The following is a 15,416-nucleotide window of genomic DNA, read 5'->3' as shown; positions in this document are numbered from 1 at the left end:
GAAAAAGAAGAGTGGCGTCTTAAAAAGAGTATTTTGAGTCTGTAAATACTGAAGATTTTTATTCCCAGAGGAGATGTTGTGTCCAGTTCAGGCTGGACGCTCGTTTAGACTTTCACTCCTGCTCTTTTGATTCATCATTCCTCGTAGGTGGGCCTGACAAACCGTTAGGGGGGGCGGGGGGGTTTTCAAAGCTCCCGCACCAAAATGACTCATCGTTTTTCCGGTGTTGGTTGCCTGCAGAGCGGGCGCGGCGAGAGGCAGAAGTCGTCCAGATCATGGAAGCATACGTTACAGAACTGTGGTGCTAACATGTGGATGCTCCTTCTCCGACTGACCCCTGTCCAACAGTGGCTCTGGGACTCCCACCGCCGCCAACAAACACAGGTCAACAAATAACCCACCCAGGACTCCAAAGACTGCAGTTTGTTGTGGGATCACGTGTTGTTCAGTGGGGAGCGCTTGATTTCTGCTCCACGCTGTGGTCGTTTATGTCCAGGTTTCCCCGTAACTGTGCACAAGTGAAGCCCCCCCCCCCCCCCCCTCCCTTCCTTCCTCTAAAGATGGCTGTTCCAGCCAGCTGGAAGCAAACTTAAATCGGTTTGAAAGTTTACTTGGAATAAGCAAGGTGCATTCTAGTTTCGGGCATCGTTTTTTTTTTTTTTTTAAAACAGCCTCTTTGCTGATGTTTCCTGATCTAATCTTTACGTGAAAAAGGGTTGCTTCCCAACTATTCTGCGTTCCATTTGACAAACGGATGAAAAACAGAACATTTAACCCAACACAGCCTGCAGTGCTTCACGTGGAACGTAATGAAACGGTGATTTAAAAAAAAACATAAATGTATATCCTGGAATGTCTTAACAGGTCCCCGAAACACTATGGAAGACAGTCCTTTGATGCTTTTTCAACGTTTTAAAAAGCTCTGCTAAAATCACAAGGTTGTCATTTCTCCCTCTGCCGGCCTCAAAAGATTTTTACTGTAGCTCAGCTGCAATAGTTTCATTCCAGGTGAAGCCATTGTGTGTTGATTTGGACTCATTTTTGTCGGTGTGACGCGGAGGAATGACATCCTCCTTTATAAACCTGAAGGGGACTTGTGAAGACCTACTGCTACTGTTTTAGCCATCAGAATGCCACAGCGCTGCTTTCTCAACTGCTGCAGCAAAGAAACAGACCTTAATCCAATATAGAGTCAGGGTTTTTTTTTTTTTTTATATCTATATTTATATTTCAACTCTTTTTAAGAGTAATAGACTATGGGTCACAGGGTTTGCACTCACACATCCTCCATCTGCTCTAAAGAAGCACTTCAGGCTGTATGTGAGGAAATTCTGTTCTGTTTGACGGCTTTTGGCTCAAATTTCATTCATAACCTTCCTGATGAAACAACTTTAGTTTGTGAACTTAACAGAAAAAAAAAAAGCAGTTCAGCGTCTTCAATTCGATCAACTTGACTCCTTAAAAGTGAGCAGATGTCGCGTCGGCTGCACTCTGCTGTCAACCGAACTACCTGCTGAATGAGACGGATCCGATCGCGGATGGATAAACCACCTTCGTTAAGAGGCTAAAGCCTCCGAGTAAAGTTTCGCTCTAGGGTCCGTTTCTCTGCTCCGTCATGACGGCTGTCTTCGACATGACCTCATCGCCTCGCCAGATCACACCCAGCCACCGAGACGGGTTTGTTTTACTCAGAAGAGGTTCGAGCATCTTGACGCCTGCCTGTGTGGGGAAAAAAACAAAAGTGGATTCTGCAACTAAATGTGGCTTATTTCTGAAAAACGTTGAACTTAGAATATTAAAAGCTAATTTTTGTTTGTTTGTTTGTTTTTAGTATTATTACAGCTAGATTTATTTTTTTCCCCCTTATTTCTAATGGGATTATTTAAACTAAGAAATGCTAAATACTAAAGGAGGAAGCCTGCTTTTTAATTTAAAAGAGGACTTTAAAACATGCACAGCACTGAACTCAGTAAATACTGTTCAGTTTTAAATAGTGGAGTTTTTTTTTTTTTTTTTTTGCCTCGTCGTTTGGCAATTTTGTTCCGTCTTTAGCTGGGAATTTAGGAGCGACGTGTTTATACGTCAAAGTAAACATTACACAGTTGCTTTGACTTCTGACAACTTAGTTTTTTTATATATATATATTTATATATATATATATGAAAGTTAAACTATGCTGTCAGAAAACTGTGCCTTGCAGACATATTCATAACCCCTGGACTTTAGTCACATTTTGTCTGGTTCCAAGTACTTTTTTTCAAATAAAAATCCGATGATAGGGGTAAGTTGATCTCAGATGGATCAATACTTTTTTTGTCCGCTCCATCGTCAATCCTCCTAAAGATTTTCCTTCAGTGTTTCAATATTTATTTTTATATGGCTTTCTTCAACAATAAAAGCAGGTTTAATGTGACGAAATAGAAAAAGGGTATAAAATGATGGCTCCAATATCCCTCAGTGTAAAGACGCTTGGTTATCCTGCTTAGATCAGCAGTTTTTTTCCAAACGGTTTTTGGAAGTAAAATAAATGCAACCGCGGTTTAGTTGAGCGTTTTTACAATATTTTACAATTCCAAGCTTTTATTTTTTATTTATTTATTTTTTTGTTTTTTTTGCTCATTTGTCTACATTATTCACGAAAGCACTTAACTGTAAATAAAAATCAACGGATACCGATGGTTTAAGAACATGGTTAAATAACAGATACACAAATTGGAGAAGGGACAAATTTCTCCAGAACATTGAAATGTAATTACAGGAAATTAAAACTGCTGCTTTTTTTCTTTTCTTTTTCTTTTTCTACTTGTTCATGTTACCCTGTAGCTTCAAAAATATTTGTTTTACCATAAAGCAGAAGCAGGGAGCCATTCTCTGGAACGATTCTTGCAGTGCACGGCACTTATTTTTCTGGTCAAATTGAGACATTCCTCTTTAAATGCTTTTACCTTTTAAGACCAGCAGCAACCCTTTAAATTATTGAACTCGAGATTATCCAGATTTCATCTCCTGCCAACATTGTTTTATGATTAAAAGCAAATATGGCGTCCAGGCTTATAAGATCTGATGCAGATGAATCGCAAGTGTTATTTTTTTCCATGCAGGTGGAACGTTTTGATGCCCAACTCTGAAACCTTTGCAGTTCTTTAAGTTTTTTTTTTTGTTTTGTTTTTTTTTTTAATGCCCTTTTCCTCCCTCCAATCAGAAAGCAGCTGGCGAGGCGGCCTCCGTTTCTGTCCCAGTCGGTTTCTGATTCGGTGTTTGTACTCTGCACACTACAAGAAAGTGTTTCCCTTTGTTTATATTATTCTCCCCACCTGACAATAATGTATCAAATCTTTAAATATTATCATGTTAAGAGTATACTTTATGCAAATATATATGAGTATGAAGAGTGTGTTGTATGTATCAGCAGTGAAATATTTTTAAAATAAAAAATTATTTGTTTCTGTCATAGCCGGGTTGTCTTAAGCTCTTGCATTCTGCGTGGTTTCCACCTTGACGGCCTCGGTCAGCCAATCAGAGCGGCCCGGTTGTATTTTTAAAAGATGTTGCCACCCAGCGGCAGGAAGATCCGCTGGGTGGCAACAAGATCAGTGGAGGACGTCGAAGGGTAAAAACAAACGATAATGAAGTGTCCAACAGGCTTCTTCCGTGCCTCGTTTTATGCCCCAGAAAGTTATTTAAAGCCTGAGTGAGCACTTTGAACTCGTGCGTTAAATAATTAAGGTTTCAGTGGGAGCTGTTTATGCATATTTAATTGCCAGATTTGCATTTCCTCAGCAGGATGTTCCCAGTTTCCCCGCATTCCTTTTATCTTCTGCCAAATCAAACTCCGACTTGAAATTGTTTCAGCATTTTTATATTCGACGGCAAGACGGAGAGTAAAGACCGTCGGTTTTGAATTCCAGGTCAGATTTTTGGGGGGCTGGGGGGTTTGAACATCAGGATCTGCTGCTGTTTTAAAGTGGGGTAATGTTGGCTGCTTATCCTGACATCATACTTGTATTTTGAAACTGCTTGGACAAAATTTTTTTTTTTTTTTTTTACCAAGACCACAAATTAAGCTGCAGACATTTTTGGAAAAGTTATGGATAAAAGGACAAAAATGGAAGAATGTTTGCATTTCCCATCTTGGTCATCCTTTTGTTTGTCCTTCTGTAGTTTCATTTGTTCCTCCATCCAACGGTTTATAAATTCATCCATATATTCATTAATCTGTTCATCTCTCCGTCACTCAATCCACATGTCCACCAATCTGTCTATTCTGGACATAATAGACAGAATGGTCCACCTATTCATCATCCATACAACTAATCATCCTTTTGTCAATCTTTTAATCTATCATGCCCCAGTGCATCTATTCATCCATTTGTCCATCTAACCATCACTGAATCCACATCCATCCATCACTGTGTCCATCCTACTGGTCTTACCATCATCTGTCCATTTTATTCACATCCAGTCTTTTCACCTGTCTGTCATCCATCTGTCCTTCTAGTCAGTCATCTGTCCTTTTATCATTCTGCAGGTTTTTGCAGGATCCATATTTGAAAATCTAGTAGTGTGACTAACACTCATGCTGGCTGAAATAAATTTGTGTAAAGCGGGTATTCATATTTTAAAAGTTCCATCTTTTCCTACGACACTTCTAGATTCCCTGCAGTTTATACAACTCAATAGTCGTGAAACAACTCTGGGTTTTAAGTTGGATTCTAATTCGTTTGTGTTGTAATAGGCTATATTTTTTCTATACGTTTATTTTTTGGCATCTGGACTAACTTGGGTAACTTGTTTCGCATCTTTTGTTGTTGCAAACAGCTTTAGAGAATGGCTTCAGGAACAAAGAATGGTTATAAATGTTCATCCTCTTTTTGCGGATCTCTAAAAGAAACCGAATCAATTTCCAGATAGTGTAGGAAGCATGTTTTGCTGATGAATCAAAATATATGCTGACCTCCTTAAAGTTTATCTTAAAATGTATAATTGGTACTTTATGTTCTGAAACCTTCTCTTACACTTTAATATATAAACTTTCAGTTCCTATTACTTTTAGTCCTTAAAAAGAAAATAATGTAATTACCTTACAGAGTCTTCTGTTTCCACTCTGAGGTCAAAAACAATTCAAATAAACATTTCCAGAAGTTTGTGAATCCAGTTTATTTAGAAAATGTACAACATCTTTTCTGACATCTTGTGTGCCCCACAGCAGTGACAGTAAATCTGTGCGGAGTTTAAAAATAAACCGTAAACAGGAGTGGAACCTCGTCGCTGTAAAACAGGTTTTTTTTAATAAAGGCCTTTAAATATTTAGGGGAGACGCAATCTTCACATCTAATATTAAATCAACTATGATGAGGCACTGAAAACAAATGAACCAATCGGGTGCAGTGACGACCGATAAAACCATCCTCTTGTCTCTTCGCGTTAACACGCCGCCGCTCCTTTGGTCGGATAAACAGCAGAAACCGAGCGAGGTGCGTCTGCTGATGTGCTCCAGAGTTCGGCTTGGATTTGGGTGATGTGTCGCAGCAGAAGGCAAAGTGGCGGTTTGCCTCTCGAGAGAAAGAAGAGGAATGGGAGTCTGTGTTCACATTAAGAGGTGCTTTTATTTTTGAAAACTTGCACTGTGCGCCCGCCGGCAGTCGGGATAACCTGGTTCCAGTCGAACCTTCAGCGCTGGCTGCAGCTGTGTGACGAAAGCACTCGTAGTGAACGTGGCTCTGTGGGAGCGGGGCGGCGTCACGCTGAGGGGGACGGATTGTCGGGGTCCGGATCGTAGCGGTACGTCGGCTGACAGTGGCTGCTGCTGCTGTTGTGTGGCTGCTGGTTGGTGCGCTGCTGGCTCTGGTGTTCCTGCTGGTGCGGGCCCTCGTACAGCTGGGCTCCTGGGTGGTTCTCCGGCGCCTGTCCCATCGCCGGCGGGTGAGGCTCGTTGGGCAGAGTGTCCAGCTCGTCCACCTGGGGGCCCGGAGGCTGCATGACCACCAGCTGGTCCTGAGGGATGTCGGCTGCGGCCGCCGCCAGGTTGGTGGTGGACTTTGACTTGACGCACTGGAAGTCCACGTGGCGACTCTTCCCTTCCTCCTTCTCCCAGGACATGCGGATGAAGGGACGCTGCACGTAGTTGTAGATGACCTCGGGGCGACCCCCGGGACGTCGCTTCACCTTCTCCTTATACGTCGGGTATCCTGGTGAGGGACGAAGCGAAGTTAAAGCCACTGCACCAACGGTTCAGCATGTTAGGAAAAATGCAGTCATGTTGAAAACTTCTGTACACAAGTTGAATTTGTTGGATTTTCCTCCACTTGGTCCTGCCCCAAGTTGGCTTAACGTTCATCTCTTTTCCATCCCAACTAACATTTAGCTATTATTATATTTATATTCATCTAGAGGAAAAATAAAAATAGCGGTGATCCGTTTGGTCATCCGAGGTTTAAGTACTAATAAACAATCTAGACTTTGAAGAACAAGTTCAGCTGCAGATGGTCCACAGTGATCTCAACCAGTAACCACTATTAGTTTAAAAGTCATTAAACTATACCAAAAATCTCCACTAAACGGTTTATTTCTACGTTCACTGTCACATGATGATGGTTTTGGTTGAGTCAGCAGCGAAGGGGTTTGAAAAAGTTCCATAAATTCACTAAGATTTCAGAACAATGTTTTCCCATAAAAGCAAACTACCTTCGATTCCCAGGCGGATCTTTTTCAGTCCTCGGTCCTTCAGCACAGATTTGGCCACGTCTCTGTTCTCGATGTATTTGAAGAAACGATAGAGTTTGGTGCTGTAGATAACTGTAGAGAGAATGGACGGCATTATTAAATCAGCAGGATTCAACGCTCATCACTTTAAGGTACACAGCTAAAACTTCAAATGTGCTACTTGATGTGTCTGTCTGCATAGATTAAAAACAGAAACAGCGATGGCAGTTCTTTATTTGTTGGGGAGTAATCTCAGCAGCAGGTAAATCTCTGCTGGTCGGACAAGCCTTTAGCCGTACTGCTCAATGCTGGAGCTGAAATACAAACATCAGATTTGGTTTTAATACTTGCCGGGAAATTATCTGTGGCACTCTGATCTTAAACTTCCTTAGTTCCAGGTTACACAAGCTAATGCAAACACCCGGCTAAATTTACAGGCAATACATCCAAAGATTAAATTTTCCTTTAGTAAAAATAAAATCTGCATCAATCTTTTCTTCAAACCAAACACAGACAGACAGTGATTGCTCTGTTCCCTGAAGCAGAAAAGGAAGACAATCATTGGATTATGACGGGAACCGGTTTGCTGACACTCTACTTAATTTTAGTTATTGTTCTTTATGGTCACTGTGTTTTTACACATTCCATTTTATTTTCAAGAAAGCATTTTGTAATACCCTCATGTTTAGAATCGATTCATATCTGTCAGGTTTTTTTCTGTTTTTTGCTCTCGTGTAACAGTAACCTGCTCAGACTGAGGTTTTCTCCTCCTCATCATGTCGTCTGTGATTAGAGCGAGACTTCGAACAGGTCCTTCTCACAGCAGGTAGTAACAACATGGAGGCCATATCTTACTCTGAGAGTACTCCTCTCCCATCTGCGGTGGGTACTCCTCATCCCAGTCCACCACGTCGTCGTCGGTCAGCACCACCACGTGGCACTCCCTCTCCCCGCTCTGGGCGCTGGCGACCATCAGCGGCAGCACCATCTCCTCCAGGTAACACTCGAACTGACGCCGCGCTCCGTCGTTGGACAGCTCGTGCATCAGGGCGCCTGAGCGGACCAATCCCACCTTTATTAGATTATCCTCTAACGAGCAGCTAAAATACGCCCACAGGATCGCATTACATCAAACTGTGTGAATGCAATACGACTGCATCTCTTAAGGGTTGGTTTTTTTGTGTGTGTGTTTTTGTATTTAGATGAGGAAAAATTTGATTTTTTTTTCCTTTTATTTGCGTCTGTTTTGCGTACATTCCTGTTTATTTAAAAGTACTGCTTGGATGTTTTCAGGTAGTCATTTAAGTCTTCTGTGAAGACTTTAGCAGAAGCATTGATGAAAACTAAACACTTTGGACTTTGAAGCAAAAGTAACTGATGCAACTTCTAAGAAATAAAAACACAAAAACAAAATGATCAGCAATAAGAATGAAAATTTGGTTACATCAAAATATATTTTTTATGATTGATAGATAAACAGATAAAAAAAAACTAGACAATCGCTCTGAAAAAAGGGGAACAGCAAGCCAATCAAACATTATTAATCATTCCGTTACAGTTCTTGCACATCCTTTAATTTGTCCGTTTAAGTGACGTGTAACTATAAATTATCCATGTTCCAAAAACAGCTAGGCTTTATGAAAAAGACAATTTATGTAGTTGAAAAAACAAATATACCAAAAGCAGTTTGACAAAGAAAATAACTTACTGACCATAAAACAGCAGTAGTTTAAAGAATGTTAGTTAATGAACAGAAAGGATATGACTAACCTAACTGTTTATAAAGCGCTTCCTAATGTTTCATGAGTTCAATTTAAACACCAGCTGTGATTTAAGGTTCACTGTAAAAAAAACAAACAAACAAAAATCCACTATTAGAAAATCTTCAGAGAGGATCTGCTAACTACTGGAACCTTCTGGAAGAATTGCAGTTTTGACCCAAATAAAATCTGCTTGAATGTGACTGTGTTCATTTCAACATTCAGAACATCCTGTCTTTTTTTTTTTTTTTGTACTTCTACATTTCATTGTAAGCATTGAATATCTTTATAAAAACAGAAGTTTTCTGAGGAAATCTCAGTGTGAATATTCAGATCAGAAACTGATGTCAACAACAGAGTATGAGCACACTGCAAAACTAAAACTAATTTTAAAAAAATATTCTCTATTGGGGATGGATTGCTTGTTTTGTGTTTTGCCGTTTTGTTTTTGGCCCACATAAGCAGTAAATCTCGCAGCTAATCATGGCCTACTTAGAGGCGCAAACAGCAGCAGAGCGCTGAAGCTGCTCCTCCCACGTACTCGCACACAAACAAGCGGCACCGACGAGCACGTTCTCAACCAAAATATCCCACTGACATCTCCACGTACATGTGGGATGTTGCGGCTGCAAGCAAACGTGCACGCAGCAGGCAGACGGCAATTCAGCAAAAAACAGATTTGTTTTTGACTTTTCATTTCCTGTTCTGCTTGTTCATCTTTGATACTCCAAGAGCAATCAGCTTTTTTTTTTTGCCCAAGTTTGTACACGTTCACAACATCAGACACTAAATATAGATACAGAAATGTAAATCTCAAAAGTAAATTCATGATCAACCTCATGACATCCGAGTCCGACACAGAAAATCAAACAAGTTCTATTTTAACCCAAGGATACGACAACTACGAAAAGGATCAGCGACTCGCCGAAGTCCGCGCACGGACAGAAACAGAAACTACGCTACTCTGCAGCTTTACACACACGCACAAGGAAACATCTGAGCAGGATGAGGAGTTGCTGTACTCACTGAGATCTCTGCACTTGATGGTGCTGTAGCTGAAGGAGATGCAGAGGTAGTCGCATGCCTCTCTGAGCTCAGGAATGGAAACGCCGTCGGGGCAGCGGATTATCCCCGACTTGTAGTAATCCTGCCATTTTCACCAGCGCAAGCATGCGCACGGAGAAATAAGAACACAGTGAGGAGGACGGTCATGCGCGCACTCGAGCAGAGGAGGGAAAACAAGACGCCATTATTAACGCTCCCTCGCAGAGAGAGAGAGAAGAGGACACAGAGAGAGATAAGAGGGGGGATGGAGAGCGAGTGATAAAAAAAAAGCAACGTCACAGAGAGAGAGAGAAGAGGAGGAGGGCTAAAGAGAGCAACAAAAAAAAAAAAAAAAAAGGGGAGGAGGATGATGAAAGCATAAGCTACTGATGTCACTATGCCCTTCCTGCTCCCAGTGACGGTTTCCCAGGAGTTTCTACTGATGGAAACCAGAGGAGACACTCCGGGCAAACAGAACACAAAGCTCTGCCACAACCCACTTCCTGCTCTGCCTCACTCACTTGAATGTGCTTCGTTATTTTCCTTAAAGTCTAAAGACTCGCAGCTAAACCAGGTACTTACATATATCATACAAAAAACAAACAAAAAACAAACCTTGCCCCTCACCATCTGATGACAAATCAGACGAAACCTTTTTTGCTTTAGCTCAACTAGGATTACCGAATTTACTCCTGTTCGCTAAATCCCAAAGCAGTTACAGCAGATGAATATTATTTTTCGTTTCTGTCTCTTAAGTCTGAAGTTTATATATGCTGAGATGATCAGCCTTTAAACAATTTCTGAAGTTGGGACAAAGTCACAGCTTTGTAGGATCAATCAATCAATCAATCAAATTTTATTTGTATAGCACATTTCAGCAGCAAGGCATTTCAAAGTGCTTTACATAAGTTTAAACAGTGAGAAAGAAAAATAAAAAGAAAGTAATAAAAAGAAAAGATAAAATCATTCTGTTGGACTTCCTGTCCATTCAAGCTATATGATCTACGCAGACCTTCCATTTCTTAACACGGGTATTAGCCAGGCCCCGCAGCCTAACTGGACAAGGCCTCCAGCCTTGCAGCACCAGGCTCCGTCCGCCTGTTTTGTTTTCAATTTTGCGCTAGGACTTTCGCTGTCCTACGCGGATTTTGTGCATTAATTGGTTACCTGTTAGAGTCTAGAATTTACAGGCTTTTATATACGCGCCACTATAGCCAATAGCAAAAATCGAATTATTAAAAGATACTCCATCCTGTCAAAGTCGTCATAAACCGACTCATTCTTATTTGCCCATGCTGAACAAAAACTGCTTGATATTTTCAACGCTCGTCTTCAGCTCAAACCGTACGACTGCATCGCAGGGTTGAATAATTCAACTTCACCAGAATTTTGTCCACGCTTTGTGATTCATTGAGGTATACTAATGTGAGAGAGATGAGTGAATCTTAAATTAAATGTGCAACCAGAAATGATTGAGGACAAATGGTTTGTTTTTTTTTGTTGTTTTTTTTATGTGGCTTTATATTTTTTGCCTCTTTGTGATGCATTTTTATGTTCATTTATAATAATGGACATGAACCAATTGGCTTTCTTTGCTGCTGCAGCCGCAAGAAAAAGACACAAAAGAAGACCAGACAAAAATTACATATTTGGGCCTGAACGAAGAAACAATGCTAACCATTTGAAAATATTTGATACACACCAACAAGTCCACTTCTGATTGGCTGAAAGGACAAAATTAAGGTCCTGGAGTTACTTAGTTAAAGTCTTAACTTGCATCCAATTGTGATCCTGTGGCAAACGTGCTCAAAAATCCTCCAATATGGCTGAATTAAAACAATGCTACAAACAAAAGAATATGTTTACATTTCTGGGCAGCAAAAGTAAAAGAGATATTGGCATCCGTCATAAATACTTGATGGCTGTTGCCAAAGGTGCCACAATCAGTTTTTAGATTTACAGGACAATTAATTTTCAACATAGGACCAGACTAGTATGGACTTTTTTTTTCCTGAAAAAGGAAATCTTTTCTTTTTTTTTAACTCGCATTGAACTTGCACTGTATATTTGCTCTGGGTATCTCTATGATGTTAACATTTGTTTTCTGGAATTAGAAATGACAGCTTCACTTAATTCAACTGATACTTTTGGGTAAAAAAAAAAAAAAAAAAAAAAAGTCTGATAAATCATGGTACTTCAAAAAGAATGAACAGCTATCACAGACTGCATGTTTTCAGACATCATTTCCAAGAAAAGTACATCGTCTTACAGCCAGTTCCCAATCAGATCTTCCTTCAAGTCTAAAATTAGACATTTCTGTGAACAAACTATGAAAAATAAATAATCTGATCTATCAATAGTTACATGAGTCCATCTCTAAGAGGCTTTTAACACAAAATATCTTTTTAAACCGACCATTATAAAAGAAAGAAGTGATGCTGGATAGAAGGAATGAACGGATGTACGGAGAGAGATGATGTACATGAATAAAACATCAGAGGCTGTCCAGCAGGATGAACTGGAACTAATTTCCACCCCCCCAGGGTGGAAAATACATAAAAGTTGGGATATCTTCAGTAAAACTGGAGCAAGAAAATGGACAAAGACTCCGTGGAGAGGCAGGAAATAAAGACAACTGGACAGAGAGAGGAGGAGACAAGTTAATGGGAAAGAAAACATAATAGAAGATAGGAACACAGCAGAGGACAAGAAAGAAAGGAAAGCGAGGAAACGCAGGAGAAAAGCGGAAAGTGAGGCAGAAAAAGCAGAACATTCTGTATAAAACTCTCACCAGGATGGCCCGGAACACAGTGGAGCTGATGCCATCAGCCACCTCAAACTCTCCTTTCTCGTTGGGCCGAGTGAAATTGTTGTCCCGACAGGAACCGAACATCCTGAAAGCACAGAGCTGATTCAGAGTACGAGCTTTGTTCATAAAACATCAATATGAGGAAAAAAACATAATCTAAATCAAATCTCTCTCATTCATATACTCATGAAAAAAAAAAGACAACTAAATATTAAGATTTTTAAATACGACGTGCTCAAACTGACAATCGCCAAATAAAAGACATAAAAGTGTGCTTGTATTACATTTCTTAATTGAGCATCATCTATGTTTAGCAGCTCTTTTCCGACTTTACTCATCACACAGATTATTGCACTCGTCTCACGGTCGTCACCTGCCCAGCATGGTGTTGGGTTGAGCTATAAAGATAGCAGGATCCACCACAAATCTCGTATTGTCCACAATGAGCGTGACTCTCTCCCCTGGTCGCAGCCCACTTCGATGCTCTTTGCCACCAAGGTCATACACGATCATGTCGCAGGGTCCTGGGCCTAAAATTTTGCCATGGTGGTCTACCCCAGAGGGGCCTAGCGGCCGTGGCATGTGTGCCCCGATCAGAGCTCCTCCTATATGTGGATAAGAATGAGAAACCCTGGGAGGACGTGGGCTGGATGATCTGGAGGAGGAACCTCCGTCACCGCGTTCGCGATCTGTGGGGAGGAAAACGCATCAATAATGATGGGAAAAGCCGCTTATTATTAAGTATTCTAGGATATTTCAGGGTTTTTTTTATTTTATTTCCTTTTTACCATGCTGTCGTGTCGGAGAAGTAATATTCCTGATGCATGGCGTGAGCTGGCTCTCCCCTCTCTCGTGCGACGAGTCCCGCGAGCGATCACTGGAGCGTCGTCGCTGTTCCCTGTAATGTTCCGCTCCTACCAACCCCCGTTCCCGGGATCCACCGGCAGCCCCGCTGATCCCCCCGCCGCTGGCACTGCCCCCGTACAGACTCATGGTCCTGACCTGATGGCACTGCAACCGGCGGCTGCGGTCCGACCCAGACAAACCACACTGCTCACTTCTGGGGAGAGAGTACACAAACAGAAGATCCCCGTTAGAGCTGAATGACACTGAAAAGATTTTTTTTTTTTTTGCAATATTAGTAAATAGTACAATAAAACTGTCAGTTTAAAATTGTTTCTGGCTCTCAGACTTAACACCAGGTTGTTTTTATGCTATGATTGGTCACTATAGGCACAGCTTCATGAATCACAAGTGGAGCTTGTTCTACAATGACTTGTGTCCAAATAGTTATTTTATTCAAGAGGGCTCACTGCACATGCAGTATCCGCTCTATAGGAATTCTGAAATGTTTTGTTGTGTAAAACCATCATTCTAAAGACAAATCATTTGGAGAAAAGGAAACTAGCTGAAATGGACACAAAATCCTCACATAATGGAGGCTGAAAATGTCAATTTGCAAAACACCATCACCAAAAAATGTCAATGTGAGCACAGTTACCAATTGATTTTCTGAGGATCCATTGAATGACTAAACAGTGCAGCTCCAATTTAACACAGAATGTCCAACACATGCAATTTGTATACAATTTCCATTGTCCTACAATTATTTGTAACATTTACCAGATATTAGCTTGTAATCTGTCATCTCGTGGCAACACCAAACATGTCGGTATTAGACAGCAACCTTACAAGGAGGTGTACTCCGATGCAAAACATTTATGTAATTATCTTGTTATAATAAACTACTTTCCTGTGTTTGTGTTAATTACTGTATCCTGTTCAGCATCTCTGCAGCACCGTAGCTGACAATTTAATCAGCAGCACAGGGCTTTTACAGCAGAAACACATTCAGGTCTCAGTAATGAAGAGAAGCTGGCTCTCATGGGAAGAGCTGCAATGAAATATGATGACTATCTACTGGAAAACCGGGGAGATGACAAACGGACACACAGCGTGAGGTGCGGGGGATACAGAACCAGAACTCTCCTACTTTACTTGTGAATAGCTTTGTATTAAATAAACGCACCTTTGCAATTACCAAAATATCGCACATGATGCACAGTAAAGAAAAATAGAGCTTCTCAACATGCAAGATGTTCAGTAGCTGCATAAGAAACAAAAGTTTGCTTCGACTTTAGTCTTAGGTGTTTCTCAATGAGAATATCCTTAAAGATAAGTTTAGTAATTCACTTCTAAAAGTGAAACACAAACAAAGTGATATTTTTCAAGCATTCATTTATATTAAATTTGAACTTTATTAGCAATAAGCGCTTCTTCATTAGCGCTTATAGCTAAGGAAAAGTTCAAATTTAGGTAAAAATCTGAATACAACATGAGACCCAAGCATGGGCTTTCAATCCCAGAAATGTTAAGTTATGGCAATGCCTGATGATCTAATCAATAGCGAGATTGTAGATTTAACAGTCGTCAAAAGACGTCAGCTGATTATAGTGTGCTATATGCAAGCATATTAATACAAAGTTTAGTGGAAGGAAGAAATTGTGGTATAGGATAATCAGGTGGTTGGGAACACACTGAAGGAAAATCTGAGAGAAAAAATTATCACAGAGTTCAGACACTGTAGAGTACATGGATGCAGTAAATTTGGGGGGTTTATTTATTAAACACAACCACTAAAATTACCAGAAATAAATGCTTTAAAGTTATCAGTAGGTTAAATGTTTAGTTTTTTTTTGTTTTTGTTTTTTTTAATAATTCATTATGTAAAAAAAATATTCTCATGTTATTCCAACTAATTAAATAGCACCTGAATGTTTCAACTGAGCCTGAAAGACTAGTTAAGTAACAGAAAAATGCTTCCTGGATATTGTGGAATTTCTAATTACGCTGGATGGCTGGGATGCTGCTGCTGCTGCTGAGAGGACCATCTGAGCGCTGGCTACCAGATTGATCGAGAGGCTAATTGGTTAACTGTCTGGGTGAGCAGACGCAGACAACAGTAACAGGAAAAACTGTGATGAAGCAAGATCAGCAAGCTGATCACAATGGCAGCATTTAATCTTGGGGCAAAAAAAAAAAAAAAAAAAAAAAAAACAGGGAGTTCCCTTTTTTGGTTTTCCTTTGAAAAAAAGGGAAAA

At 40.5% G+C, this 15,416-nt stretch overlaps 1 protein-coding gene across 4 annotated transcripts in view; it reads right to left on the bottom strand.

The window, feature by feature from the left end:
* Positions 1–5,138: 5,138 nt before the first annotated feature.
* The window catches only part of LOC106950409 (BTB/POZ domain-containing protein 10), a 17,204-nt gene continuing 6,926 nt past the window's right edge, over positions 5,139–15,416 (bottom strand). For 2 of the 4 annotated variants that reach the window (XM_015037251.1, XM_015037248.1), the window contains exons 2-8: positions 13,104–13,375; positions 12,689–13,004; positions 12,298–12,400; positions 9,489–9,609; positions 7,558–7,755; positions 6,685–6,795; positions 5,139–6,188 (exon numbers count right to left, since the gene is read on the bottom strand). In XM_015037251.1, the coding sequence (XP_014892737.1) occupies positions 5,740–6,188; positions 6,685–6,795; positions 7,558–7,755; positions 9,489–9,609; positions 12,298–12,400; positions 12,689–13,004; positions 13,104–13,308 (1,503 nt within the window). In that variant the 5' untranslated portion in view covers positions 13,309–13,375 and the 3' untranslated portion in view covers positions 5,139–5,739. The remainder of the gene's footprint in view (positions 6,189–6,684; positions 6,796–7,557; positions 7,756–9,488; positions 9,610–12,297; positions 12,401–12,688; positions 13,005–13,103; positions 13,376–15,416) is intronic. The other 2 variants (XM_015037250.1, XM_015037249.1) reach the window with 1 other exon arrangement.

This window comes from Poecilia latipinna, unplaced genomic scaffold (assembly GCF_001443285.1).
Source record: "Poecilia latipinna isolate Pla-1442-1.1 unplaced genomic scaffold, P_latipinna-1.0 Scaffold399, whole genome shotgun sequence".
Taxonomy (NCBI): Eukaryota; Metazoa; Chordata; class Actinopteri; order Cyprinodontiformes; family Poeciliidae; genus Poecilia; species Poecilia latipinna.
The sequence above is the reverse complement of the archived record's forward strand: the minus strand, read 5'-3'. Positions and strand labels throughout refer to the sequence as shown.